Source organism: Palaemon carinicauda, chromosome 13 (genome assembly GCF_036898095.1).
Source record: "Palaemon carinicauda isolate YSFRI2023 chromosome 13, ASM3689809v2, whole genome shotgun sequence".
In the NCBI taxonomy this organism is placed as follows: Eukaryota; Metazoa; Arthropoda; class Malacostraca; order Decapoda; family Palaemonidae; genus Palaemon; species Palaemon carinicauda.
Genome location: NC_090737.1, coordinates 135,936,424 through 135,963,381, shown reverse-complemented (window position 1 = coordinate 135,963,381; position 26,958 = coordinate 135,936,424). Strand labels below are relative to the sequence as shown.

The 26,958-nt window shown below is 36.9% G+C and overlaps 1 protein-coding gene and 1 long non-coding RNA gene across 4 annotated transcripts in view; one reads left to right on the top strand and one right to left on the bottom strand.

The window, feature by feature from the left end:
* The window catches only part of LOC137652477 (pre-mRNA-splicing regulator WTAP-like), a 140,116-nt gene that overhangs the window by 26,087 nt on the left and 87,071 nt on the right, over positions 1–26,958 (top strand). The window contains exons 3-6 of one of the 2 annotated variants that reach the window (XM_068385909.1): positions 2,265–2,392; positions 2,955–3,130; positions 12,688–12,842; positions 15,199–16,309. The exons of the other annotated variant lie outside the window; for it this stretch is intronic. Of the exons in view, the coding sequence (XP_068242010.1) occupies positions 2,265–2,392; positions 2,955–3,130; positions 12,688–12,842; positions 15,199–15,776 (1,037 nt within the window). The 3' untranslated portion in view covers positions 15,777–16,309. Of the gene's footprint in view, positions 1–2,264; positions 2,393–2,954; positions 3,131–12,687; positions 12,843–15,198; positions 16,310–26,958 lie in introns of those variants that run through there. 2 annotated transcript variants of the gene reach the window in all.
* Positions 17,501–26,958, bottom strand: part of LOC137652479 (uncharacterized) — a 35,278-nt gene continuing 25,820 nt past the window's right edge. For both annotated transcript variants that reach the window (XR_011046321.1, XR_011046322.1), the window contains exons 2-3: positions 24,890–25,014; positions 17,501–17,669 (exon numbers count right to left, since the gene is read on the bottom strand). This is a non-coding gene — a long non-coding RNA (uncharacterized lncRNA). The remainder of the gene's footprint in view (positions 17,670–24,889; positions 25,015–26,958) is intronic.

Sequence of the window (26,958 nt, the reverse complement as noted above, 5' to 3'; positions counted from 1 at the left end):
TTAACCAGGGCCCCTCTGGGCCGAAGGACATGTTCCCCCTCTCGAGGGACTCTGGGGCCAAATGACGTGTCCCCCCGTGGGCATGGTTTTTCCTACACATTTCTATGCTCTCCTTCCCCTATGTTTCATCCTAACCCTTGTGCTGGGGGTTCCCTTCCAGTGACAGTGTTCCCATGATGTGGATCCTGTTTGAGTAACCCCTGTGGTGTCTTCCTTTGGGGAAACGCCATCTGGGTTTCCAAGACTTCGACTTCAGCTTCAGCTTAGAGATCCTGAGGGGAAGGTTGGAAAGAGGAATAAACGTGCATGTTCTTCCTTTGATTTCTTTTCCTTGTCGTCCTCTTAAACTTTCAACTCTGTCACTTCTAAGATGAAGAAATTGAGGAATACCGGTTGTCAGCTGTAGTCATAGGAGGGGTGGCTTGCACCAGAATGGGATTAGGAGCCACAGCCCTGTTTTAATGTCCTTGGACCAATACTGTACATGTGGCCAGCTCCATGACCCTGTGTCAATGCCTTGAGACCCTGGCGGTTGGGCTCGAGTCCCCTGCTAGCCTGATGAGACCCCATGACCGGTGTATCAGGTCCGAGTATAGGCTCCATGTGGTCTTGGCCGGGACCCTGTGGGGCGGGGGCTCGGATCCATGACTACCCCAGTAACCAAGTAGGGCATGAGTGACTCCAGTTTGCAGCTACCAAGGGATTCTTCTCGATTCTTTTTGAGTTAGAACATCTCTAGTTCCTATTGCTGAGTTCACTACTTCGTGGCTGGGAGAAGCTCCTCTCATTAGAGGATGCCAGAAAACTTTAAATCAATCAATCCTCTCATTAGGGGCCGTGAAGACTGAGCATCAGTCTCAAGCATGAGAGTTGCTATTATTATTATTACTTGCTAAGCTACAACCTTAGTTGGAAAAGCAGAATTCTATAAGCCTGAGGGCTCCAACAGGGAAAATAGCCGTTTTCCTGTTCTCGGTACCTTGTCAAGGTTCAGTCAAGGTTCTCACACACTATAATTGGCGAAGAGGTTAGGCAACTGACAAGGTCTCCAACTCTAAGAGGTGTAAGAGCTCCTTAGTCTAGTGCCAGAGCTCGTGGCAAAACTTGACCTTGCCGGGGCTGACCTCTGGTTTGAGCTCCTCTCAATCGCATCCCTACCTGAAGTATGGATTGGCACAGAGAAAGAGAGGCCTTTTGCCCCCGTGTTGACCTGAATGCCTTTATGCCTTTGCTCTTGTTCTTGTGGTGGCTTTTCAAGTAGGAATCTAGCCCAAATCCTGTACAGGACAGTAAGCATCCTGTCTATGGTAGTGTATAGGTATGTCTGGAATGGAGGCAGAATAACGGGCTCTTCTCCCCCATTCGTACTTCTTAGGGATGAAGCAGTTGGAGCATTACTCGCTTGATGTGACTTGATGCTAGTAAACTACACTTCCATTCTTTAGATTCTAGAGATGTTCTCCTCCATCCTCCCTTGATGATGGGGGAGGATGGTTGAATAAACACCAACCCTTTGGTCATCATATGTCAGATACATTATTCTGGACATTGATCCCCTTTGGGGGAAAGGGATCCTTCCTTTGCCCACATACTAATCTTTTTGGACAGGCTAGGTCCTATCAGCATATTCATCCAAATGGTAGACACATAGGAAGTTGCTGGAGTCATATCCTATGTTCCCATGAGGGACAAGCTAGATTGACATTTCCAGGGAACAAAAATAACCTACCAGTTCAATTCTAGGGGGGGGACTTCAGACCCATCAAGCAGTGTCTCCTTACCAGAAGGATGATGGTTTGTATTTGCGTTGTAACAAATCACAAATTTAAAAAGTAATTTGTATTTTTCCCAGCTTTAGAGTACTTTGAATTACCATTATGCTTCCCTCCTCAGCCTTCCTTCTCAGTCCTGTGCCAAAAAGGTCATAAATCAGAGATTTTGACAGGTAAGGGGGTAGGGCTCCTCGCGCACACCTGCCGCTTTACTGCTTGTTAAGCAAATCTCCTGCTGTCCAGCTTCCGCTCTGAAACATACCCCTTACCTAAAAGGGGCAGGTTTGTTTAGTTGGGAAAAGTACAAATTGTTTTAAAGATTTTGTGATAATAAATGGCTTCTAAGGTTTGAGTAGTAAAATCTAGTTATATGTAGCTGTACAGTACTGTATATTTCTTTTTAAGTTGGGTAGGGGGTTATGCACTCTTTCCTAATGCCTCCTCTTGCATTTACTGGTTTATTTATTGATTTGAAACTTTTCTCTTTTCTAGTCGAGGAAATGCATGGTGTCAGAGAAAGTGAAGAGAGACTTAAAGGTCAGCTTGCAGAGTTACAACGGAAAGAGCAGTATCACATCATGAGGTTATCGAGTAAAGAACACGAACTACAAGATATGGGGGTGAGCTGAATTGCATGTTTGTTTTTGCTTTTGTTATTGTGTTTTACTTTTTCATATCCCTTGGAATACGAGAATATGACAATTTTAATTATGCATTACTGTATTTGTAACATTAGTTTAGTTAAATTTATTTCAAAATCTTTCTTAGATGCTTCTTATACAATTTACCGTATATTGCAGTTATTGCAGTTATGTCATTGTTTTTACAGTAGTTTTGAACATTTTCTTCCAAAATCGTATTACAGTAATGTATAAACATTTGAGTAGTAAGCCTGTACAGCATTCCTTAGTGTTTTATTTAATAGACTATGTTTGGTCTTTTTTTTTTTCCATTATTACTGTTCACTTTGCTATTTTGTTTAAGAATGTAAATTGGTTATTATTTGATGGTCTGTTGGGGAGTTTTTAGCAAGGAAAAATATAGACCTTCAGGTATCTAAGAGAATAGTAAATGAAGAATAAAAACTTTATATAATGTTAATTTCTTTTTAAAGTAAGAAAAAGTCTTTAGAATATGAATTTTATGTTGCAGACAAGAGTAAATTTTTATCATTTGTTTCAGGCCCAAATACAAGAACTTAAAAACATGTCAGTTGGAGTGGGAGGACTCAGAAACTGTTTATTAGACCCGGCAGTAAACCTCCTCTTTGAACGTCTCAAGAGGGATCTGGATTCAGCACGAACCAAGATGGAGGAGACACAGAACGAACTCTCTGCTTGGAAGTTCACCCCCGATAGGTGTGCCCCCGTGCTTAGTTTATACGGCCAGTCTTAACCTGGCAGCTGCCATAAGCAATTAACAGTGACTATTTTGATATGGATATTGGCAGTGAGCTTGCTTCTAGGATCAAGCTCATGATATTTATAAACTTTAAACAATGACAATTTATCATCATCATCCTCATCATATTTTTTGTATAGAGTTTATCTGCTCAACACAATTAGCATCTCTTGTAAAGAATTACAAAGTGACTGTTCATTGGTGAAGCAGCACCTTCTGCGTTCATTGTTATTTGACTGTAGTGAATGTTAACCTTCGCATATGGTATCATGGCTTTTCTCAGGATTGTGACAGTTTTTCTTTTATGAAAGGTTTCTTCTTGACTTTTATAATTTCATAACTTAGTATATTTAAATGGCTTTTATTTATTTCACAGAAGATATCTTGTATATGAAAGAGGCCGAGTTCTGAGTGTTTTCAGGAACAGTCGTACAGAGAAAAAGGGTATACAGTATGAGCTCTGTTTATAGCCGCCGCTTTGTTTTGCACTTAAAAAAAAAGTGATAATCGGAAACAAAAGACCATTGCCACTCTACTCCCAAAATTTGTTTGTGTCTATTGAAAAAAAAAGCACTGTACTGACGTTGGGATAGAACTGATGTAGAAGAAGCTGTAGACACTTAAACATTAAGACATGAGAATTGCAGGTTTTTGGCATTTTAGAATAAAAAAAAAGAGTGCGGTGGTGGCTGAACTTTGATGCATTCCATCAAAAGGAGAACTATTTTCAAACGAAGCTGTTCGCAGTTCAATGCACTCTGCCGAACTTACACTCGATTAGCATTAAAGACGTTAAATCTGTAGATTGCAGAATTTCAAGTCGATCTATGTTCCTCTTAATCTGAAAAGTAAGTGAATGGTTTGCCTTGTATTTGTGTGTGACAAAAAGTTCTTCCTTATGTTCTGGTTGGGCATTTTTGATATCTATAATAACGTGATTCGCCCCCCTCCCTCGCTCATCTTCTTTATGAATATCGGATTAAGTCAACATCTTTATTTCACTCAATCTGTCAATGGTCTGTAGTTTGAATATCAAAGTTTAGAAGGGTATTTTGAAAGACTTGTCTGTCTCTATCTTCAGATCAGCCCATAATTAAATACCATTAGATTAATGGACACTGTATGCTAATAGATGTTCTACCTTTTCCTCTGATAACAATAGTGGTTTTTTTTTTATTATTGAGTTTATAGTGATCATGAGTTTTCTAAGATAGAGGCACTGATTTTCAGTTTACTGGTGATTTTATAAAATATCGAGTTCATAGTGATTTTGAGTTTTCTAAGATAGAGGCACTGATTTTCAGTTTATTGGTGATTTCATAAAATATTTTCAAGAGATTAATACTCAATCTTTGTGATCAGAATTATACCATCTAAAATTTTAGTATGAAAGAATGAATTCATGACAGCAAATTATCCAGTTTGTTCCTTGAACTTCAGTTTTTATTTAATATGGGCCCAATGTGTAATCTATAAAGGTAACTACATAATTAATTAAAAGACAGCAAAATTATCATAGTCCTGCTCATATGACAAGCTGTGTATTTCTAGAATTGATAACAAATGCCTCCTGAATTTTAGGTGAAGATAGGGTAAACGCCTCTGGAAATTTTCAGTACAGTACATCATTTCAGAAATAGTAGGTTTAGTCAACAGATTTATTGATCTTTCTGTTTCACTCATATTTTTTTTTGATATGGGTCTGTGTATGTGGACCTCAAGTTTATTTTCCTTCAAGCATGACAAATTGATGTTTTTTTTTTACAGTGCTTTAGTTACTCGAGACTATTTCCTGCTGTCCTTAATTACTTTTCACATTTGTCTTTTGTTTTGCTAGAGGCCTACTTTTACATCAGTGAGACATGCTTTTTCCAAATGACAGAATGAATATGAAGAAGCCATTTTTATCAATGATGTACTAGTGTCCTCTCAGAGGTTATGAAATGTACATATCTGGTCAAGTATGTGTGATTGTTTGTGCACACGGACATTGTAGTCAATCATCATGTCTGTAAACGCATATTGGTGTACAGTAGTGTGGAGATCGTTCCCGCAGGAAATCTTATTTTTTTTAATAAGTCCGAGTATAGTGTCAGAAACTCAAATTTATTATAGGCAATCCAGAGTGCATAGTTTCTCTTTGAGGTGTTTCACGAGTAGAATGCATCGTCTATCACTGTATGTTATTATATTTAATTGTATGTTATAGTCTAGTGGTAAAAGGGGTTCTTGAAATCTTTCAATGTACCGTGTTGCACTCTCTTTTAGGTTAGTATTTTTTATGAACCAGTACTCAACAAGTGGTATCCAGACATGAAAGGTAAGTTTGATAATGTTTTCTGTTGAAGTTTTATATTTTTTTTCAGGGTTTTATTATTTGTTGCATTCAGAAGTTTTTCAGAGTGACAGGCTTCAATTTCATTATTGAGAAGTGTGATGAAAGATTATTTTCGTTGCACAGATGTTTCACGGGAGTTGGTGTTTAAAAAAAATCAGGCTGACTGATAATTCCAATATTCTCACCCTTTCTGTTTAGTCTTTGCGTGTCTTCTGGCTATCACTTCTCCTCCTCTCTTATTTGGTCCCTTCCCTTTTTCAGCCTTTCTTTTTTCAATTTGTTCCTATTTCCACCTCTCAAGATTGTATCCTTCGGGTAGGCCATATCAGTCCATAAATATGACTGTGTTATAAGTAGATTTTTAAGCTTTTAATGACTAAGTCATTCCAAAGGAAAAGAAGAAAGTGGTTGGAGGGCACTGTCTATGTGTCTATAGACCCGTAAGTTGGCCTCGTTTATCATTTGTTGCACTTGTGTGTGCAGTCATTCCTCAAGTTCATTATGGTAGCACTAGTAAGATTATTTGATAGTGCTAAAGTTTATTTAAGAACCAGGCTTCTTTCACATTAATTGAACAACTATAATTTTTTAGTATACATTCTCTCTCTCTCTCTCTCTCTCTCTCTCTCTCTCTCTCTCTCTCTCTCTCTCTCTTTCTTTTCCAGTTCTTAAAATGTAGACTATTTGCATGTTTTCTAAACACTTCCCCTGGAAACAATGAATTAAATTACTAGTTTTTTTCATTCACGATAACCTACAACTATGTAATGTATTGCCAACGTTTTCTTTTTCAGTTGAAGTGACTAATTCCACTTCGGTAGTTTGTTGGTTCCTGGCAGAACTTTACTGCAATTCTCCAATATGAAATGGTCATGACAGGATTAATTAGTAAACCCTTATTTTTTTTTATCCTCCACATACACAAAAAACATACCACAACCTGCTTTATTCACTAGTGTCTACACCTTTTCTCCCAAATCTTTGTAAAACTCCGAGACGTGACTGTCATGCTTGGATTATTTGAGTTTATCGAGTCACATTTTTCAACTCGGTTTGCCAGAAGTGAGAAGTGGAGCCAAGTATAGTTAGAGCATTTTGTGTTAGGTAGGAAGAGATCAAAGAGGGATGTTTGAAAAGTTAAAGGCAAAATACAATGAAGCCGGGAAGGAAGGGATACCAAAAGAAATCTTTACTATATGAGATATGTCACACAAGGTACTATATAAGTTGGTACCTTATATGACTTATGCCTGTTACTGGAGTTTAGAATGAAAAGTTTGCTTAAAATATAGTTGAATAATTCTTGGAAATTAGTTGCTTCAATAATTTACAATATATTTAGAACCTTTGTTGGCATCTTGCACATTTAGCATTGTCTCACGAACAATATGGTTAACCTGTATATTGTCAAATTTTTTATTTTGAAAAATTATGAGATTTGTAGATGGCTTTCACAGACCAGTTATTTTGATTGAGGGAACTGTTTCCAATAAGCTCAAGTTGAAATTAAAATATTTTAATTGGCAGCTCGTAATCTTCATATAGACCTACGGTGTATCGTTTTTTTGTACGTTGTTCTTTTTATATGATGTTGCCATTAAAATTACAGCAGCCAAAAGCTTAAGATTTCACTTAGTTGTTAAAGTGATTGACTACTGTAAGGTTATTTTGGAGTTTTGCAGGCTGTTTTTGTTATTGAAACAGCTTATATTGAATTTCCCCATTGATATTGCAATACTTTGAAGAAGTCCCAGCTTGCATGACATGTCTCCAGAACCATCTCTTCTTGAATGGTCACTCCCGAAGGCTAGAGCTGCTATGGACAAGGTTTTGATTTTTCAGCCAGGTCCCAGTTAAATGATTGTGAAAGATATTTTAACTATACCTCCAAGCTAAAAGATTAACTACTCTGGGCTGACCGGATATTTTTTATAGAAATGATTATAGGTAGAATCATATTTGGTGCAACTGATGGGTTATATTCAATAATTTTGCGATAAAGCAGGCTTCATGATTTGCAGTGAATTGTATTTAGTAGAAAATCTGCCTGAGTGCACTTATTCATGAACACTCATTATCAAGAGGTCTTGGGAGCCAAGAGGTTGGTTATTCTTAAATTTCTGAAAACCTTACCCTTTTAGAGAGTAACTTATGCAACCTCAGAATGGTGGTTTTTGGCAGTAACAGATCTACAGAAGCTGGGCATATGCTCGAGTTTGAGAAAACCTTACATGTTCCTAAAAGTTCCAACTAATTGTTGCTAAAGAACAATGACAGAAAACTAGACACAATCTTTTATAATTCCAGCTAGGGTGTTAGTAGCTGACTTTTTTGAACCTCTTGGCCCTTTTTTTTATCGTTGAAGACATTCTTGTTCAGTGCCTTCAATGGTAACGAAGTTTGATGAATGACATCTTATGGATGCCTCCGACAATCCTTACTTATCACTTATTCATTCCTCAACTATTAAAGTGGAACAGGGATTATCCTCATTAAATGTATCCAAAAATAGTTTGCTCTAAGGGAACTAATTTGTTGAAGGTAGAACACACATGACCTAGCCTCTCCCATAAGGCAAAGGTCAGGCCATCTGAACACGGGTGTCGGTACTATTAGTTTCTGTTGTCCAATTTCCGATCTTCTGCCCCTTTAGATTTTATTGATTTTATCTGCATTTCATTTGGATTATTAGCATCAAGTCACCTGTTCATTACAGCAGACTAAGTGCTTCTGTAGTTTGCATTATTTCTATTACAGTATTATTGTTACTGAAAGGTAGTTAATCAGACTGCTGATTCAAATCATGGGTAGATTAGTGTGACACTTCTTGAAGGATTCTTCTTAGATCTAACTAGATAAAATTAGTGTGGGTAGAAAGATAACTTTTAAAACTTTTCATGAGAAGGGAGCAAATGGAATGTGTAGGTCAAAACACGGGAGTTGTAGCAATATCATCAAACAGTAGTTCAATAATTTCCAAAAACTCGATAAATTTTGTCATTTCCTATTGGAAAATCAGATGGTACCTCTTAACTATCATTAGACAAAAAAAAAAAAATCTTACATATTGCTTTCATTACTGCAGTATATCAATATGTTGCCAAAATTTTTTGGAAGAAATTTCTTTTTCCATCATGAGTCAGTAAAATAAACTTATGACTAGAAAATTGAATTTTTTGAAAGAAATATAATTAAGTCAACTACAAGCATGTGGAAGTTTCACAAACATCTTTCAAAAATGAATAAGCGAGGCTAATTATAATATTTGAAAAGATTTTAGAATGTTAGAATCTAGCGTGCACTTAATGTTCCTAGAATAAGCCAGTATTTCTTCTTTAAAAAAAAAAATGGCCACCCAAGTAAAGTTGAAATTCACACCTTGAGGGTCTACTTAGACCTACTGTATTGAGTTGATGTTTTTAGCTTGATAGCTAGTTTTAACTAGCCTTGTGAGGTTTCCTATTCTATGAAATTTATTTTCATTGAATATTTGAATTACCATTAATAGGAATATGTTTTCAATTTGGTGTTAAGAATTCTAGCTTTTGCCTATTTCAGCTGCAACTGTATTTCTTTACAGCTATTTATTGCTGGGAAGTCCACCTTTGCATGAGAAATAGTGAATATACAATAAATTATTGATTTATAGGGAATGTTTGTTAAAGCATAGCATTACAAGGTCAAAGCTATTTTGATCATATTTATAATAGCTTTTAATTAGTACAAAAACAAATATTTCATCACATACTGTTTGCAAGATAAAAATTTGAGTAGAAAAGTTGGTGCCAAAGTCTCCTTAAAACACTGAGGGCCCTTTTAACCTCTTCAGTTGTTATTTTATGTTACTATTTATTATGACATCATCTTCCAATTCAAATCCATTCTTCATTCAGGGAAATTTCAAAGAACAATTTTCATTTTCGTGTAATATATTTGCCTTGTCTTTGATATTATTTTGGCCCTTTTGCTGTCTTGAATATTTTTCCTTTTCCCTTATGATTTTTTAGATTTGTTTCCATTTCTCCCAACACATCTTTGACTTACTTACCTGCTTTTAGCCTCCTTTACCTGGTGCAGTACTGTATACATCTGTGTCCTATTCTCTGCTTATAGACTTTTCCTATTCTTTTCAATTGACCTTTGTAAATCCTGATTCTACCAGTCTCTTCCCTGGTAACACTTCTAGTGGTGTCTATCAACCACTTTGTTATATGTTGGTTGATATTTTTTCTGGATACTAACCACAACCAACTCCCATTATTCAATGTGATCAATGCCCCTTGATTATTCAGGGCACAAATTCTTATGAGCCAAAGGCTCGCCACCCTAATAATATTTAACCTTATCCTCTATTCAGTCTTCTATTGGGACTGAAAACTATATTCAAATAAAAGTACATGCCGACAACGATGAATATCAGTTTCCATGTTTTCGGTTTGTCATCTTTGTCTGTCACTACTGGTTTAGCATGTAGAAATCTTAAGATTTATTAAACACACTTTACCCATCACAATGCAGTCACTCCTTTCCTTAATGCTGTCCATACTTTTCAATATAATGGTAATGAATTCAATCTGTTTAACTTTGATGATCGGGATATTTAGCACATCATGTTGCTTCCTAGGATGGGTCTTAGCCGCAAGCAGAAAAACAAAACTAAATTACATTTTCAAATTGTAGCGACCTCGATATTTGACCTATAGCATTCAATTTGGCTTCTTTCTTTTTAAAGGTTATATATTACCACAATTGGAATTGCAATAAAACTTGTTTAGATATAATTTTTTAGTTTTGTACTAAAAAGAAAATTTTACCTGTGCGACAAAGATTATATTTTTTTCAATTTGACGTAAATTACAAAAGAAAATGACATGAAAAAGTGCAAAAATAATTTTTTTCTTATAGTTATTCGTAACCACGTGTACTGTGGTTTAACTAAGGCTCTAACACTAGCATGGGCCTATTTCACGTTAGGGCGCAATTTTTAATAAATGTGAAAATACCTTGTTTTGACGATGTCCATCAGATGAAGATATGTTATTGTCTTTTCTCTGAATAGCTTTCCCTAACCTCACATCTGGGGAAAAAATCTTAATATATCACCATAATCCCTGTGCTGCTTATAGGGTTCACCAAGATTTAAATCGTGAATGTGGGAAAATTATGCCTCCTTTCAGACTTATCTTAAAATCAGCTGTCTATCTTTGTGGCCAATTTTATGTGGTATCCCATCTAAATGTGGCACTTTTGATGCAGCATTTGATAACGTTTCTCAGAATTGTTGCTTTTCATCTTTCTATGTAGACAGAACACATGTAATACCTTCTTTCCTTAAATAGTTTTCATTAATATTCTTTATATTCTTTCAACTTTTTGCCCTATTTCTATCACATTTTAAGCCATTTCATCCTTGATCAGTATGACCCTTCTGTTTTACCTTTGTCTCACTACTATTTAACCAGAATTTGTATTTTTTGACATTGCAACTTTCAGGGTTTTTAGCCAGCTCTTTTATATTTTGTCCCCTGACTATATCAAATGTTCAGGTTTATTCCTATCATCATTTGGACAACATTCCAACTCTGTCATTGTTCCAACATTTTAGTGAACACTTTCATAGAGCTTACCTTGTTTGCATCTTCACCTGGGTTCTTCAGAGTCCTGCTTATTTACAGGCTGCTGGATATTTAGGTCTTTAAATTTTTTGTCTGTTTTCTTCTTGAGTTCTTTCTTTGGTTAGCGTTGAACTAAACCTATTCATGTTTCCCAGGGCTAGGGACTGTCTGTTTTTTCATTGTTCATTTTGAATTTTATTACCCACAAAATGTATATTAAGTGCTCTATTGTCTAAGGCTGAAAACAGTATATAGAGATGCAAGAATATTCATTGTATGTTTAGGCGAAAAGGAAATAACTGCAGCTAGGGAAAGGGTACTGCATCAAACTGTCTAACCTGAGAATTGCCCCATTTCCCCTAGTCGTAGTACGTCGTGGTGATCTGTGCCTTGACCAGCTTACTCTAATCTTGTATACTTGTCATCAGTCCTATTGTTGATATACAAGGAGCATACTTGAAAACTATACAGTATTGCAGGGAAATAAGCCATAACCAAAGGGGAGAACGAGTCTTCCAAACCTCGAGGCCAGATGAACATTTGATCATCCTTTTGCTGTGTCATTAACTAGTGAAGGAATTTTTGTTTAATGATCTATTAGGAGCACTGCATCCAAGTTTGCTTAAATATTTTATAAATTTTACATATTTTATAAATACCGTTCATCCACAAAAAGAAATTGGCGAAGGTATTATGTAATGTTAAAGCATTCACAGAGTTACAAATTGCTTAGCTCCTCAGGGAATGAACAATTGATCTATACCCATCTGTTAGTGAGCAGACACCTCTGACATTATCTTTTCCATCTCAAGAACACGGGCTTTCTCTTATTACACGACACACAAACCTTCCATTTGAGAACACCAGTCTAGCACAAACACTTTTGAGATGTACACTTTAAAACTGAATTTGTTATGATAACCTTTCGTTTATTTACAAGACCATCCAGAAAACATCCTATGGACCATTGGACGAATCTCGGGCACGTCCCTTGATAACTATCTGTGTAATGTTTTGAAAAATAGATATTACAATATTTTTTTTTCTATTACTGTATATCTTTATGTAGAAGTAAACTTTTCGGACTAGCGTAAGGAGTGTAATTTTAAAATAAACTTAAGTATAATAAGGATACTTTTTCTCATTTATAGTAATTTTGGGAAGGTATTTATCCAGGTTGATTTCTTTTAGTTTTCACCTCTTGACCTTTTTATTAGAGGCATTTATCATGTCTTTTTAAGTACTTAACTGTACATAAAAGTATAGTAATGGCCTAATTCTATTATAGAACATAGACTTTGAGCCTCTAAAGATATAGTAAATAAAAAAAAAGGGTCTTAAGTTGCAAGATTTTGAAATTTTCAAGTTGGCAGTTTTTCTACAAGTTGCAAGGTTTGGGTATACAGTATTCCAGTACTGTAAGTGGTATACCGTAATCCTTTGGAATTATATTTTGCATCTTTGTTACCATTTATTCTTGAGACTGAAATGGTCTTGTGAATTTGGTGGGTAATTATTTTAATTTTGATATGATTCTAGTAAATATTTTTTTTTGTTCCAGCAATACTGGCAAACAACTGATGGCCAAGTGTCGTCTGCTTATCAAGGAAAACGAAGAATTAGGAAGAATGATAACGTCTGGTCGTTTGGCTAAATTAGAAGGTGAACTGGCTCTTCAAAGAAATTTTAGTGAAGAGCTTAAGAAATCTCAATCGGGTAAGTGCAGTTTATAGAAAATAATAGGAATTTGTTTGTTGAAATAAGGCCCAATTTATCTGCAGATATGTGAACTGCTTTTGGGTTATATTACTAGTCACTTTGTTACATATTTAAAGATTTTTCTTTCTCCATGTCTACCATAATCAAATACTATTGCCTGAAGAAATATGTTGATAATAACCTCGGATATTTACCTACCAATTAGGTTATTGTTAACATTATGACATGGTGAACATAAAACTTCTTATGCCAGCAATGTTATTTTCAATGAATTACTAATGAATAATCTTGCCTTTTGAGAAGGATATTTTATATTTATAAACAGTGCAACTCCCTTGTAATGGAGTTTATTAATTGTTCAGGTGTATTTTACTTGTTTTAAGGGAATGTTTTAACTGGAAAGGTACCCAGCGTAATTTTTTTTAAGATTTTATACCTAATGCTAGTTGATCTATTAAAACAACAGTAAATGGTTTGCAAAGTTTATTAAATGGTAAAGGATGAAGGATGGGCAATATCCAATGTCCTTTCTATGCCAGGGCCTAGAAGAAAAGAAAGGTAAGCAAGCAATAAACCTGCCACTAAAAGGAAGAATGATTATGATAGGAAGAATGAGAGGGACAAAATTCCTGTTTGATCAAAGAAGGAAGAACATTACGAGACGAGGTAGAAATTTGGATAGGAAACTGCAACTCTGTATAGAAAAAATGAAGATAAGGAGTGGTTGTGAAAGGAAGACTGATTTTAAGGGGCTTGAATAGAGCACAAATCACCTTGGAAAATGTTGAAATGTTACAAAAGTAGTAGTGGACATAGAAAAGAAAGGGAAAAGAGATTGAGAGATAAGTGAAGGTGGGGCCATAGTTCATATTATTAGAGCCTGTGCTATTAAGAATGGAAACAAAAGAAGCATCTCAAATATTATAGCAATAGAATACTCTTAAACAGACAAAGATGTTAAACAAGCTTCACAACAGAGTAATAAAATATTTTTCCTTGTCTTAGCAATACTATCAAATTCCAGTTCAATCTGTCCTTTTGAAGGTTTTTCAAAGTGAATTGTAGTAGTTGTGTGCGTTTTCACACCTTTATAAGATTGACCCCCTCCTCTCTTGCATTCGGGATTTATGCTGAACATTTGAAATATTTCCTCATTTATTTTTAAAGTTTTTATAAGAAATCACCAGTTTTAGATATACTGTACAGTTTATGGGTTTTACTTAATAACTAGGATTTATTAATTCATTTGCAGTTATGCATTGACCTTGACAGTTCCCCATCAAACTTGAAAAAAAAAACTAAAAATAATGCAGTATTTTTTTTTTTTTTCTAAATAAGTCCATAATTCACTATACCATCATTGCACCAGTTATTTCAGAAGCTAGTATCATAAAAGAATCCCAGTGGAATGTGTTGCATTAGTTATTTATGGCTAGAATATGCAGAACTTCAATATATGCTTATATGCTTTTCTGATCTTGACAATACAAAGTTGTGTCTGCTTTTTTACTTAATTTTCTTGTACAGCTTCCTTTCATTTTTAATATTTTGAAACATTTTCCTTGACTTTGAATATAGGAGTCTTTTATTAGGCCTTTGAATTTTAATAATGTATCTTGTGCTAGGAGAGGAATATTAGATGTACAGGTTTTGTCAAAGGCTACACTGAGGAAAATGCCGCATTTTTATTAGTGATTAATGTTCAGTGCTATAAACATTGATATCATTGAGCTCTAACCATGAAACTGAAGACAAACTTTTTGGGTTGTCTTAAATAAAAAAAAAAGCACCAAGTCTGCTAAGATTCACTACTGCGTTATACAATAGTAGAATGAGACCTAAGTGGTCTTTAGTAGCCTTAAGCTAATGATGGGTTAATGTAGGTTAAATATTTCAACATAGAAATTTCTCTTTCTCATATATAAACTTCCAATGTATTTTATTGAGTAGGGATATCTGTAGTGAGATTTACAGTAAGGAGGCCTTGCCTTCACATCTTAGATTTTGTTGACAGTATTTTGTAAAGGGTTCCACTGAGGCATTGTCTGTTACTACTTAATTATCCAACTCCTCTTCTCCAGTTTTCACCCCTCCATAACTAAAGTGAATAATTTGCTCTGTACATTGAAGATGTATAGTTTATTTTGTTGTCTGGTTAAAGATGCATTTCATATTATTCAATGTTTTTCAACAGTGGATATACTATAGTATAAGTTATCATTTTGAAAATTTTGCTGCATTGGATTATCTGAATAAAAATAAATTTACCTGAGTTTTTGTTTGTAGGCGTTATTCTTTGTTGACTGTATAATCATGTACAAAATGGTATTAACACTGATTTTTCTTTCTTCAGAATTGGATGAATTTTTGTTGGAAATGGATGAAGACACAGAGGGTATGCAAGGGACCATCTATTACCTACAGCAGCAATTAAGGCAGGCAAAGGAGCGCATTGCTCAGCTCAATTCTCAGTTATCCGTTACTCAGATTTCGGCATCACAACCTGGTGATGACTCTGGTTCCCAAATATTGACTGAAGAGGGCAATAGTGAGTTAAACAATGAGATGGAACGGACAGAAGTGCCACTAGTGCCTCCCCAGCCAAATGGGGATGCCACACATGACGAGTCACAGATTAATAGTGAAGCTTTTGAATCGGATGCTTCAGCAGCAGCAGCACCAGCTCCTCTCACTAATGGACGCAAACGGACTCAGAGTGAAATGGAGGAAGGGGGAAAAGGGGCCGAGGGTGTGGGTGTAGGGATTGGGGATGGAGAGGTAGATTCTGGGGAAGGAGACTTCACTACCAATGAAGTTGATGGCCTACCACCTCAAAAACGGACCAGAACTGACGGTGAAGTTGAACAGGTTGGGGTTGGTGTGGAAGAAGAAAGTACAGTTGTGGAGAATGGTGTGGCAGAATCAGAATAGGCGAGGTGGAAAGAGTTTGTTTTGGCTTTCATCATGCTCTTCTTCAGAATCTATATGTTGGTGGATTGCAGTTGCTCTCTAAGAGACTAGCCACCAATTATGCTCTTTTATTACCGAACTCTATGTGGTAAGGGGGGCAAAACCTGTAGTTTACACCGTTGATCTACAAGTGGTCGTCACGAACCGCTTTGACTGTCCAAATTTTGTACAGATGAACAGACATTTTTGTATAGCAAATTCTGATATATTAATTCATACACATGGTTATGTGTACAAGTAGACTTTGCAAGTATCCCACAGACCTGAGCAGTTTGTTTTATTGATCTTGCTCAGGCCTTTCAAGTCTGTGTTCCCCATCCATCTACACTGCGTGCTGCTGACAATAATTGTGAAGACCCAGCTGCCGACACGCTGTTATAACAGATGACTTTTATCCTCGGTTGAATTTTACTATTGTTTATAGTCTTTTATTTATTCTTGTTTGCAGATGCTTATATTAGTGTAAATCTGTTATATAAATTATTTACTTTTAATGTATACTTACTTATGACACCAACTACTGTATTTATTTTTTCACTTTCTATACACTCTTCCTTTAAGCAGATTTCTTGAGCTCTAAGCTTTTTAAATCAGTCTCAAAGTTTATGTTGACAGTTTATATTGATTATTTCAAATAACCTTCTCATAACAGACAGATATATATCTATAGTATATGTATAGTCTTTCCTTCTAAAATGATCAGTGTTTCAACTATTATTATGTTTACTTGTGACTTCAATATCTCTACAAAGTTTTAACGTTAAACACAAAATCAAGAGGTAAGAGTGGTCCGTGTTAGTTTGTGAATGAAGCGGATGGGTCTTACACCATGCTCACCACGTGTTTCTGTGTCACATCATTGCAGCTTCATATTTTCCGTGAGAGTTTGGATTGCAGCATATTATATAAAATGTACCTACATCTGGCTCTGTCATCAAAACCAGCTATTCCAAGTATCTTCATCGAGGCATTTGAAAGTGACGGTAAGATAACTCTTGAGTTAATATAAAGGAGTTAGATTAAATTTAATGGCATTTTAATACCAAGACCATTTTGGTCTAGTGTTCGTGTTCTATTCGTTCTAAATAATGACACAGTAATACAAAAAATTAGTACAATATAAAGAATGTGTTTGTTGTATTTTACCAAAGGATGCCCTCGTGATTGCCATAATGCTACCCAACGTTTTGAAAGTTTCAATTTCATTGAGGCTCAGATGTTTGTACTAAGAAAAATTAGAGGCCCTGTTAGTTTTCTCCCCTTTCATATTTGAATTGTTATATTTTTTAAATGTAATTGACTTGTGAAGATCAGCAAGTCTTAAAATACCAGTAAACATTTTGGAATGCTTAAAGTATACACAGTACAGTATTAACAGATAGATTTTGTTGAAGGTAGTTTTTCCTTACTATAATAAAATTATATGGTAATCATAGAAAGGGTGTGAAATTTTATTTATGTAGTGAGATAACAGCTATTTTACGATGCGAATTATTTTTCAAATTGCTGGAAGAGGTCTTGTTATACTGTACTATATTTTATAAAAATTTAAATCGAGAATAAACTGTGCTGTTACAGACGAGATTGTGAAATCTGAGAAAATTTGGATCTTATTTTGTATCCGTGAATGGTGGAAAGCTTTGTAGAAGTTTATAATAAGTTTGGAATTAAAAAAATGCCAGGGAAAAATTGTAAATGTTATATTTCATTTCTTTTATGTAACAAATGATACCAAGAATGACTGGTTGGGGACAGATTTGTCATTTTGTGTGTTTTGGATGTTGGGAGCAGACCACCAAAAGTATATTGTCTGGTTTACACTCCATTTTTTTTAGTTGAAAACTTGAATCAGTACTGAAAAAAAAACTTCAGGTACAAATAAATATTTTACTTTATTTCTAAATTTCATTTTTCACTATCCTTAAAATTATTTTGCATTTTAATCCTTGAATTACCTACTAGAACATGTGGAGAAAAATAATACATTAAAACAGTAACAAGTAAGGCTGGAGTTTCTTCTTAAATCGATTTTGATATAATCATGATAAAGGAACCAATTCACTGTAGTGAGATAATGTCCAAAATAATAATGTGTTAATAGTTAAATGAGGTTTAAAAACATTTAGCACAATAAATTGAGAAAGATTAACTTTTGGAAAGCCTTTAAAGAATTGCAATAAGCCAGGATATTTGATGTCTTAATAGCTCAAGTATACTGAACTCATTAACTTATGGACAGCAAAACATGCAATATTTATGGATGTTATTATGTTTGGCAATTTTTTTTTTATATTTAAAAATTGAAAAAACCTAGCACCAGTACAGTATACAGCTCTTGAAATTCCTAGTTGTTTGGTTAAAATATCTAATATTTACTAATTTGGCAGTTTTTCTCTACATGTACAAAATACAAACTATTGCATTGTAGAACCTATTCAATATTTTTGCATGTTAAATGACAAATTTGGAATTAATTTCTTTTCCCTAACTAAATAAACCTAGGGACTTCGGTGGATATTATTCCGGCAAAAGCTGAAACTAGCCAGAAATGTTACAGCAAGGTATAACTACCCACCACTAACTAGTGGGGTGATGACTTAGCCACCCCATTCGCATACACCGGTGAAAAGACATCACTTTTATTATTGCAGGCAGGACTTGTAGGGGGATTCAGTGATTGTACGGTCGAGGTTTGTATTGTTAGGAAAAATAAGTTATTTCCAAATTTGTCATATGTTCCAACACCTAATACAAACCATTTTGCTCTCACTCAAAATGTGCGAGAGCTAATGGCCTGGACAGTCGGTATGATCATGTGTCGTCTAAGCATTGACTCCACACTTAACCTACACACTGCCTGACTCCACCTCAGAAGGAGAACAGGGACATAGCAAATATATACAGTACACATATATCAGGTTACACAAGGAACTATGGTACCCACGTATAGACAGAGGAAGTCAGCTTGAAGAATTCCTCAGATGCTGAAACACGAAGAGGTGTCACTCGCACATTCATTCTGGACTTACTTCTAGTAACGTATGCCCTCAACTGACTGCTACTTGTAATACAAGGAGGCTGAAGTGTTTAGACCACGATTTGTGGAGCCACCACAAGACTATGGAGAATGTGTCCAGGTTTCTGTGGGTTACGTCTTGCAAGTACAGTAGTGGGTTGTGAAGGTCGTTTGACACTTCCAAACACCTGCCTGTAATACCTGCGCCACAATACAGCAGGTCTTCTTGAATATCGGGGAAGTACTAATGCCCTTGACATGAGCTCTTGGTCCACGACCTTCTAGAGGAAAGTCAGGATTCAAGGCTCAATCAATAACCTGATGAATCCAGGAAGTGTGCGAGTTCTGTGCAACTCTTCCCTTGAGCCTGCCTGTACTGACAAGACATCTGTTGAAATTTAGGCGAGCTCCTGTCGTACATTTTAAGATATCTCCTCAGTGCCCTTACAAGGCATAGTAACAGCTGATCTGGGTCCTTGGTTACAGAATGGTGACTTAATCCAGAAGGGTCCGAATCTAGGATTCATTACAGCCAGATTTTGAGTCCCAGCAACTAACTCAGGGATGCAGTTGAGTCACTTGTCCCCATCCCTTGAATAGGTGAGGTCGTACGACAGACATATGCAGCTCACCAACTCTCTGTAGAGGCCAGGGCTAGGAGGAAGACTTGAACGTCAAGTTGCTGCCTGATGACTGACACAGTGGCTCGTAAGGTGCTCCTTTCAGGGTTCGTAGTACGCATACTACGTTCCAAGGAAGAGGTCAGAATTCTGGCTAGGGCATGTGCGCTTGAAACTGCATGAGGAGAGTGAGTTCCGTTGAGGAGGGTATGTTAACTCCACTTAATCTAAAGGAGAGGCTCAAGGCCGAGCGGTAACTTTTCCCCATCGAGACTGAACAGTTTTTCTCCCTGAGATATAACAAGAACTTCACTATCACTAGGATAGTGGCGTCAAGAAGAGCGATACCCCTTCCACGACACCAAACAAACGACGGCCGAAGACGACTCCCAGAGGTATCGTGACATCCTCTTCACAACTGCTTACGAAAAGCCTCTTGCTAGAGGCGATGCTGAATATCGTTCAGGCATAAAGTTGTAGCGAAGCTACTACCTTGTGAAAACACTTTGGGTGTGGTTGTACTGTTGGGCATAAAGGAGTGGGGTGTGTCACCTGAAATGGTGATCCCAGCGAGTGCGATCGTTGTACCACAGTATGGCAAGGCGAACGATAGCGAGCACCTGCATAAGTCTGCGCAGGCAACGTGGCGAGCAACTATATTTGCTGTCTCGCTGCCCCAGCAGCATGATGGAGAGTGAGTGCGCACTACCAAGCTGTGCGCACCTGTGGTAATAGCAATGCTGACGCATAACGTGTGGGTGGGCAAGTTATTGCGAACTCACTGCGAGGTTGGTGAGCAACCAAGATTGCGTGTAGACCTTCGTCAGGCGAAGGAGCTCATCCACCAACGTTGCTAGTGCTCAGTGAAAAGGTGTGCAACATTGTGCAAGAGTCCCCTACGAGACTAGGGTCTGCGCTTAGATGCGCCAAAGTGACATGGGCTAAAGCTCCCTTACTCGTCATGCCTCCAGCAGGAGGTTGGCTAGCAGCCCTTTGCACTCATACAGGAGGAGGCATTCGGTCGTACAGAGATGAATAAGGCTGCACTGAACTAGCTACGTGCTGGCGCATAGACAGAACATCAGGTGCTCCCTCGTAGGAGGCAAAAAACATGAGACATCCCAATGTTTATTAACTATACTGTATAGTACTGTACATGAATAGTACAACTGTACTTTACAATATGTAAATATAGACTACATGTACAGGGAGTTATCAAACTGTGCGAGTCGTCCTGCCAAAAACAGCGAACACTTACAGTACAGTACGAGTGTTACCTTAGCTAATCAAGCTGTACTGTACATATATATTACAGTTATGTACACTACAGTATTAGCAACCATTACATTAGATAGGAACACCAGTATTTTGCTGTCAAGTGTCCCGATAACTAGTGTTACATACCGTCCTGCATGTGTACTATACTGTACCGTAGCCTTATCATGTACAATATGTAGTACACATGTACTGTACACTTGCTGAATTGTTTTCATTTATTAATACAATACTTCTACTGTGGTATAAACCAAGAAAAAAAAATACTAGACAGTACTTGGTGTGTTAATTGACCGCGCGTAGGCAATTGGCAGAGTTGTTAGGTTAGGTGGTAACCCACCCTAGGGCAGCAAGTATTTACTAAACACCCCTCGAAGAGTGGGGGAGGACTGTACTTTGTGAATCCTCAACATGCTGTGCAAGGTGAACGAAGGGTGGTAGAGCAGAAGGAAAGGTTGCTATAGCTAGAGACACTCCTTCAGTGCATTACCTCCGGAGTCTTGAAGGGGAACACTGTGGTCAACCCCTGGGGAGGAAGGTGTGCGCTTCGTGCAGCCGTTCCTTAGAGGAGGTACCTGAAAACCCCAAGGAAGGCCAAAGCTCTTCAGCTGAGAGAGACTCCTCTATGGCCATAGGCAGCCCCACGTGACAAGGGAAGTAACAGAGTCCTCGGAACCATAAGGTTGTCTGGGGGTCAAGCAGCTCCCACTCTTAATCAGCCGTTCTGCAGAGGAGACCTATCAAGCAGAATCAAAGTGGAGGGAACGAGCCGATGGAATACTTGCCCCGGCTTCTTCGCCTTCATGGATGACCCCAAAGGAGAAGAGTCCCTTTTGGCCTTCAGCCGCCTAACGAACCTCAGCCACTGGGAGGATGGCCATTCTCGACAACCCTAACAAGGAGAATCCTGTAAGCAGGAGTGACCCCTGTGCATAGGACAAAGGAAATGAGAATTCATCTCCAGGGCCGACATAAAGATGCAGCAGTGACGCCCTTCAATGCCAAGACAAACCCGCATTGTGGAGTCTTACAATACAATCACTCTCAAAATGAGAAAGAAATTTTAAAATTTTTAGGCCAGTTTGTATTTGTAAGAATAGGGTTAACTGGAAAAAACAGCAGCATGTCCGTTCTCCACTGAGCCAAAGTAAAAAGCGATGTCATTTCACCGGTGAGTTTGTTCTACTCCCCACTAGTTAGAGGTGGGTTATACATAGCTAAAAAGTCTTTAGCTAGTTTCAGCTTTTACCAAAATAATATCCACGGTAAAGAGCAAAATGGTTTGTATTAGATGTTAGAACAAATAACGATTTGCACAATTGTATTAATTATGTTGCACTAGAAAGACCTTACTAAGACTTTTGAACTTTATGCTATAGGAATGGATTGGACTTATAAAAGGGATTTTGACGAAGGAAAAATCTATTTCTGGGGAGAGACCTGTGGCGCCGGGTGAAAAGAGTCCTTCTTATATACCTTTTCTGATAAAACCTTCCAATTATACCAGAGAAAGATAAAAGCATGGAATGCTGAGGTTACAACCCTCGCGCGAGCACCTTTAGGGTGTCGTGTATAAAGCAAAGGCGCATGAAATCCACTATTCACAGGTTGTCTTCCATTTAGTTAATTCCTTCGTCAAAGGGATGGGCCGATACAAAGGCCCTTGCCAACCACCAGCGCCACACCACCCACGCCACGACGCGAGCGCCATCTGAACAACATCCTTCTTTTTGGACTGATAGAATAGTGTGTAATTTGTTGTGCTCTCGATCGTTTTTAACAGTCATGGATTTATTTTGTCATGTCCGAAGCTCCATCTTCACACATTCCAATGTTAAGTACCATAGTTTGTTTTGACAGTATTTTATTGTACCGGGCTTTTGTTTTATATCCAGTATAGTCTGTTTTATAATTCCCGTCTGGCCTTTCATGGCGGCCATTGTTTGTTCACTTGTTTGGGAATTCATCTTTATCTGCCCGTTTAGTACTCTGTCACTTAGGTTCTTGGTTAAGTCCCTGGCCTTATGCCTTTAGAACCGTTATTATTTTTATTTTTTTTGTGTATTTATGCTCATGGTACTTTTTGCTAGTAAGTCCAGCCTACGAACGAGATAGCGATTTAGCTTTGTTTTTGTTTTGTAACCTTGAGAGTGAGAGCATAGGGTGCTCGTTTATTAGCTCGAGTAAGGGAGGTGATTTTCCCGTTCTCTGTTTTTATATGTTCACGAGTTATTCAGGCCTCCTCTTATTATCAGAGTTGATGATAGTACGTTTAATGTTATACACGTTTTATTGATGTGGTTACTGTTAATATAGCTAACACTATTAGTAGGAACGTTGGTGTATGAGTCATTAATTGGGTTCGATTTATACCGACACCCTTAGCTCCGCCTTGAGTTATACGCCGCTATAATGGATACTCATTGGGTGAGAACTAGTCAGATATTTGGAGTGCAACGGTGAAATCCGGCACTCAGACTCCGGCTGAGACCTTTTTGCACACGATCCTTTGTCATGTTTGATCTCAATTACACCTTTCCGGCCCCTTTTTTCATCGAATCTCCGGCTACGCTGGAGATAACTCAAACATTCATTGAGGTTAATGTTATCGTACCGGTGACGGTCACGATCTCACGGGGACTAGCCTTTGCTACCGGATCTCCCATACAAACAGAGATCAAGCAGACGTCCAGAACCAGAGTTTACAATGTGATACCGATGAGGATTTCACAGTTTCATTATTACGGTTTCTTTTTCATCGAATCTCCGGCTTAACCGGATATCGTACAGGCGATCAGCATTGAGGTTAATATTAGATTTCCTCTGGTTCACGTTGTCACTATGACGGACCTTTGTTTGTACCGGGGATGGTTACCGGAGATCCGGTACAGTCGGAGATCACTCAGACCACGGGTGGCCAATCTTTTGTTTTACCTGTAAAAAAAAAAAAAAAAAAAAAAAAAAAAATTATTATTTTTGAACGTAACTATGCCTATATTTATGCATGTATTTAATTCTAACTATGTATAAATATGGATAAATATCCATACAACATCGTGTTCAAATAGAATTAAATTAATTATGCCTATATTTATGCATGTATTTAATTCTAACTATGTATAAATATGGATAAATATCCATACAACATCGTGTTCAAATAGAATTAAATTAGTTATGCCTATATTTATGCATGTATTTAATTCTAACTATGTATAAATATGGATAAATATCCATACAACATCGTGTTCAAATAGAATTAAATTAATTATGCCTATATTTATGCATGTATTTAATTCTAACTATGTATAAATATGGATAAATATCCATACAACATAGTGTTCAAATAGAATTAAATTAATTATGCCTATATTTATGCATATTCAATCCTAACTCTCTAAATATGGCTAAATATCCATACAACATAGTGTTCAAATAGAAATACATTAATTATGCCTATATTTATGCATATTCAATCCTAACTGTCTAAATATGGCTAAATATCCATACAACATAGTGTTCAAATAGAAATACATTAATTATGCCTATATTTATGCATAGTCAATTCTAACTATGTCTAGATATGGATAAATATCCATACAACATAGTGTTCATATAGAAATAAATTTCCACCCAGTGGCGAATGCGCCAACAGTGTCACATTTCATGAATACAAGTGTCGCACTATACCCCAGAAGATAATACATTAAATAACTTGTATATCACAGCAGTTAAAACCTTTTGGCTTCCAAAAGCAACTAAAGAAATCCATGCAGTTAGGCTATAATGTAAAACAGATTGGACAGTAAAATGGGCTACCCATTTAAAAATTGAAAGTTAAGAAAATCAAAGTTACTTAAGTATTTACAAGGACTTGAGTAAAATAGTTAGTGAGACTAAAGAGGAATCTATTCACTAACAAAAGGTACAGACACCAAGGAATATGCACTAAGTTAAAATGGGGGTAAAACTGCTATGAATATAATACTGCAGGATGTTTTCTGTAATTGCCTTTTGCCCCTACCCCCAGGCCATATGCCTAAATTCAAATGAATCACATTACTATTGTTCATCAAGGCAGCTCTGTTATATCACAAACATAATGGATAGTAATAGGACTGTTGAATCAAGGAACACAATATGGGGAATAGGGTGTATACCGTTACCTTCCATTACGATGGTCGTTTTAGTTTTTGGCCAAAAATACCCAAAAAGATGTGGGCAATTAGGCATAGTAGAATTCGATCAATGCAGTACATACTTGTTGGTGTATGATAAACCTTGGCAATGCCTGAAACAAAAAAATTAAGATAAATTTTCTTGAAATCTTTAAACATGATACATGTACAGTGACATCATAATATATATTTAACCAATAGGAAGCTTCATTTACACTACTGTATATGTTTAGGAAATTATTTTGATAATAAAACCCTTACTTTTTATTACTCTTTTATACATCCACAGAATCCTGGACATAAATGGTAAGTTAGTTGGTATCTGGCTATCTTCTCTGTGTGTCTTTAGAGTGAAATATCTTCAATACTGTAACTAGAAGGCATAAGGATAAATTAATACATTGAGCACTTTATGTTCTGGGTTTTAATTAAGATCGGGGCACTCCTTTTCTTATGTAGAAATGAGTGTAGTAAAGAGAAAAGAAAGACTCATAAGGGAAAACTGATGAAGTCAAATTTCAAGTACTGTAGAGTATATACAGTATTTATCACTCTACCACATTACAGAAAGTCTGTGGTTTTAATTAGGATCAGGACACTCATTTTCTTATGTAACATGAGACATCTGATCCTCCTATACCAAGCAGGGCTCCAAGCCTCTGTGTCCCTCCAGGCCTTGCCAGACATACTTGGCTATAAACTTTGGTTAATATATTTGCTTATGATCCTTTATTTTATCAAAATTTCTGGCTACCACCCAAATGAATTGGCAAAACTGTAGGTATATAATTAGGCAGATCAGATAGTAGTGAAATATGAGGAAATGTGCAAATTAAAAATCATGAACATTACCAAAACTATTTGTTGCATTATAAATTTATGATAACTAGGAAACAGCAATTGAACACAAAGATCTTTTTTCCCGGTTTTCTTAAGGGAAGCTTTCAACTCTACTTTTTTCAGGAAAGGTTTCAAAGCACTTCCCTTTGGTATGTTTGAACTCTAAATTTTCCCTTTGATTGTTTCAACGCAGTCCATTTCCAAGGGAAATTTGTAGCGCTACCTATTTCCAGGATGTTTAAAACTTTTCTCTGCAGGGACAATTTTAAATCATTTCCTTTTCAAGGGATGTTTACAACTATCCTTCTCTGGGCCAGGTTTCATTATATCACTTTTCAAGTTAAATTGCATTGTTACCTTTTCCCAAAGAAGATTTTTAACTTAACCCCTTTTTGAAGGGACGTTTTTACCTCTACTTTCCTCATGCAGACATTTTCAACTTTCAGACAATGTGTGTAAAAAGGGATTTTGACGAAGGAAAAATCTATTTCTGGGCGAGAGACCTGTGCCGCCCAGTGAAATGCTCCTAATGCACCATTTCTAAGGAATATAACTGCTAATATTACCAGAGAAAAAATGTATAGGAATGCTAGGTTGAACTAGCTCGCTCACCTAATGGTGTCGGTATAAACTGGGGCGAAATACCAGAGGTCTCGTACCATTTAGACTTCTCCTCTTCGAAATCCCTCAATAGTGAGGTGCGGTTCAACCTCCCCTGCCTCGCAGATCAGTACTACTAACTCTACCCACGCTTGCCCATCACTCCTTACAGCACCCTTAAGTTTGGGGTCTGATCAGGGGGGGGAGCAACTAGGGTGGGTTCACTGGGCGGCATAGGTCTCTCGCCCAGAAATAGATTTTTCCTTCGTCAAAATCCCTTTTCTGGGCTCAATCCTGTGCCGCCCAGTGAAATAGTACCAGAGAAACGAACCCAAACTTCATTAACTATAAGGGAATGAATTAAAATCAACATAACAAATAGTGGTTTAATCAAGAGTTAACGTAGAAGACGGTCGTCTTTAATAACATCAACATGATAAGGTATAATATCCCAGGAAGGGAAGACAAATGAACAGCAAACTTGAAATAAAACCATCTAAGGTCAAATACTGGAACATACTATATAAACTTGGACACTAAAGAAATACAGTTCGTATGGTAAAAGTAAATTGAACAATGATAATAAAATAAGCAATGTTACGAAATGGGAACACCCA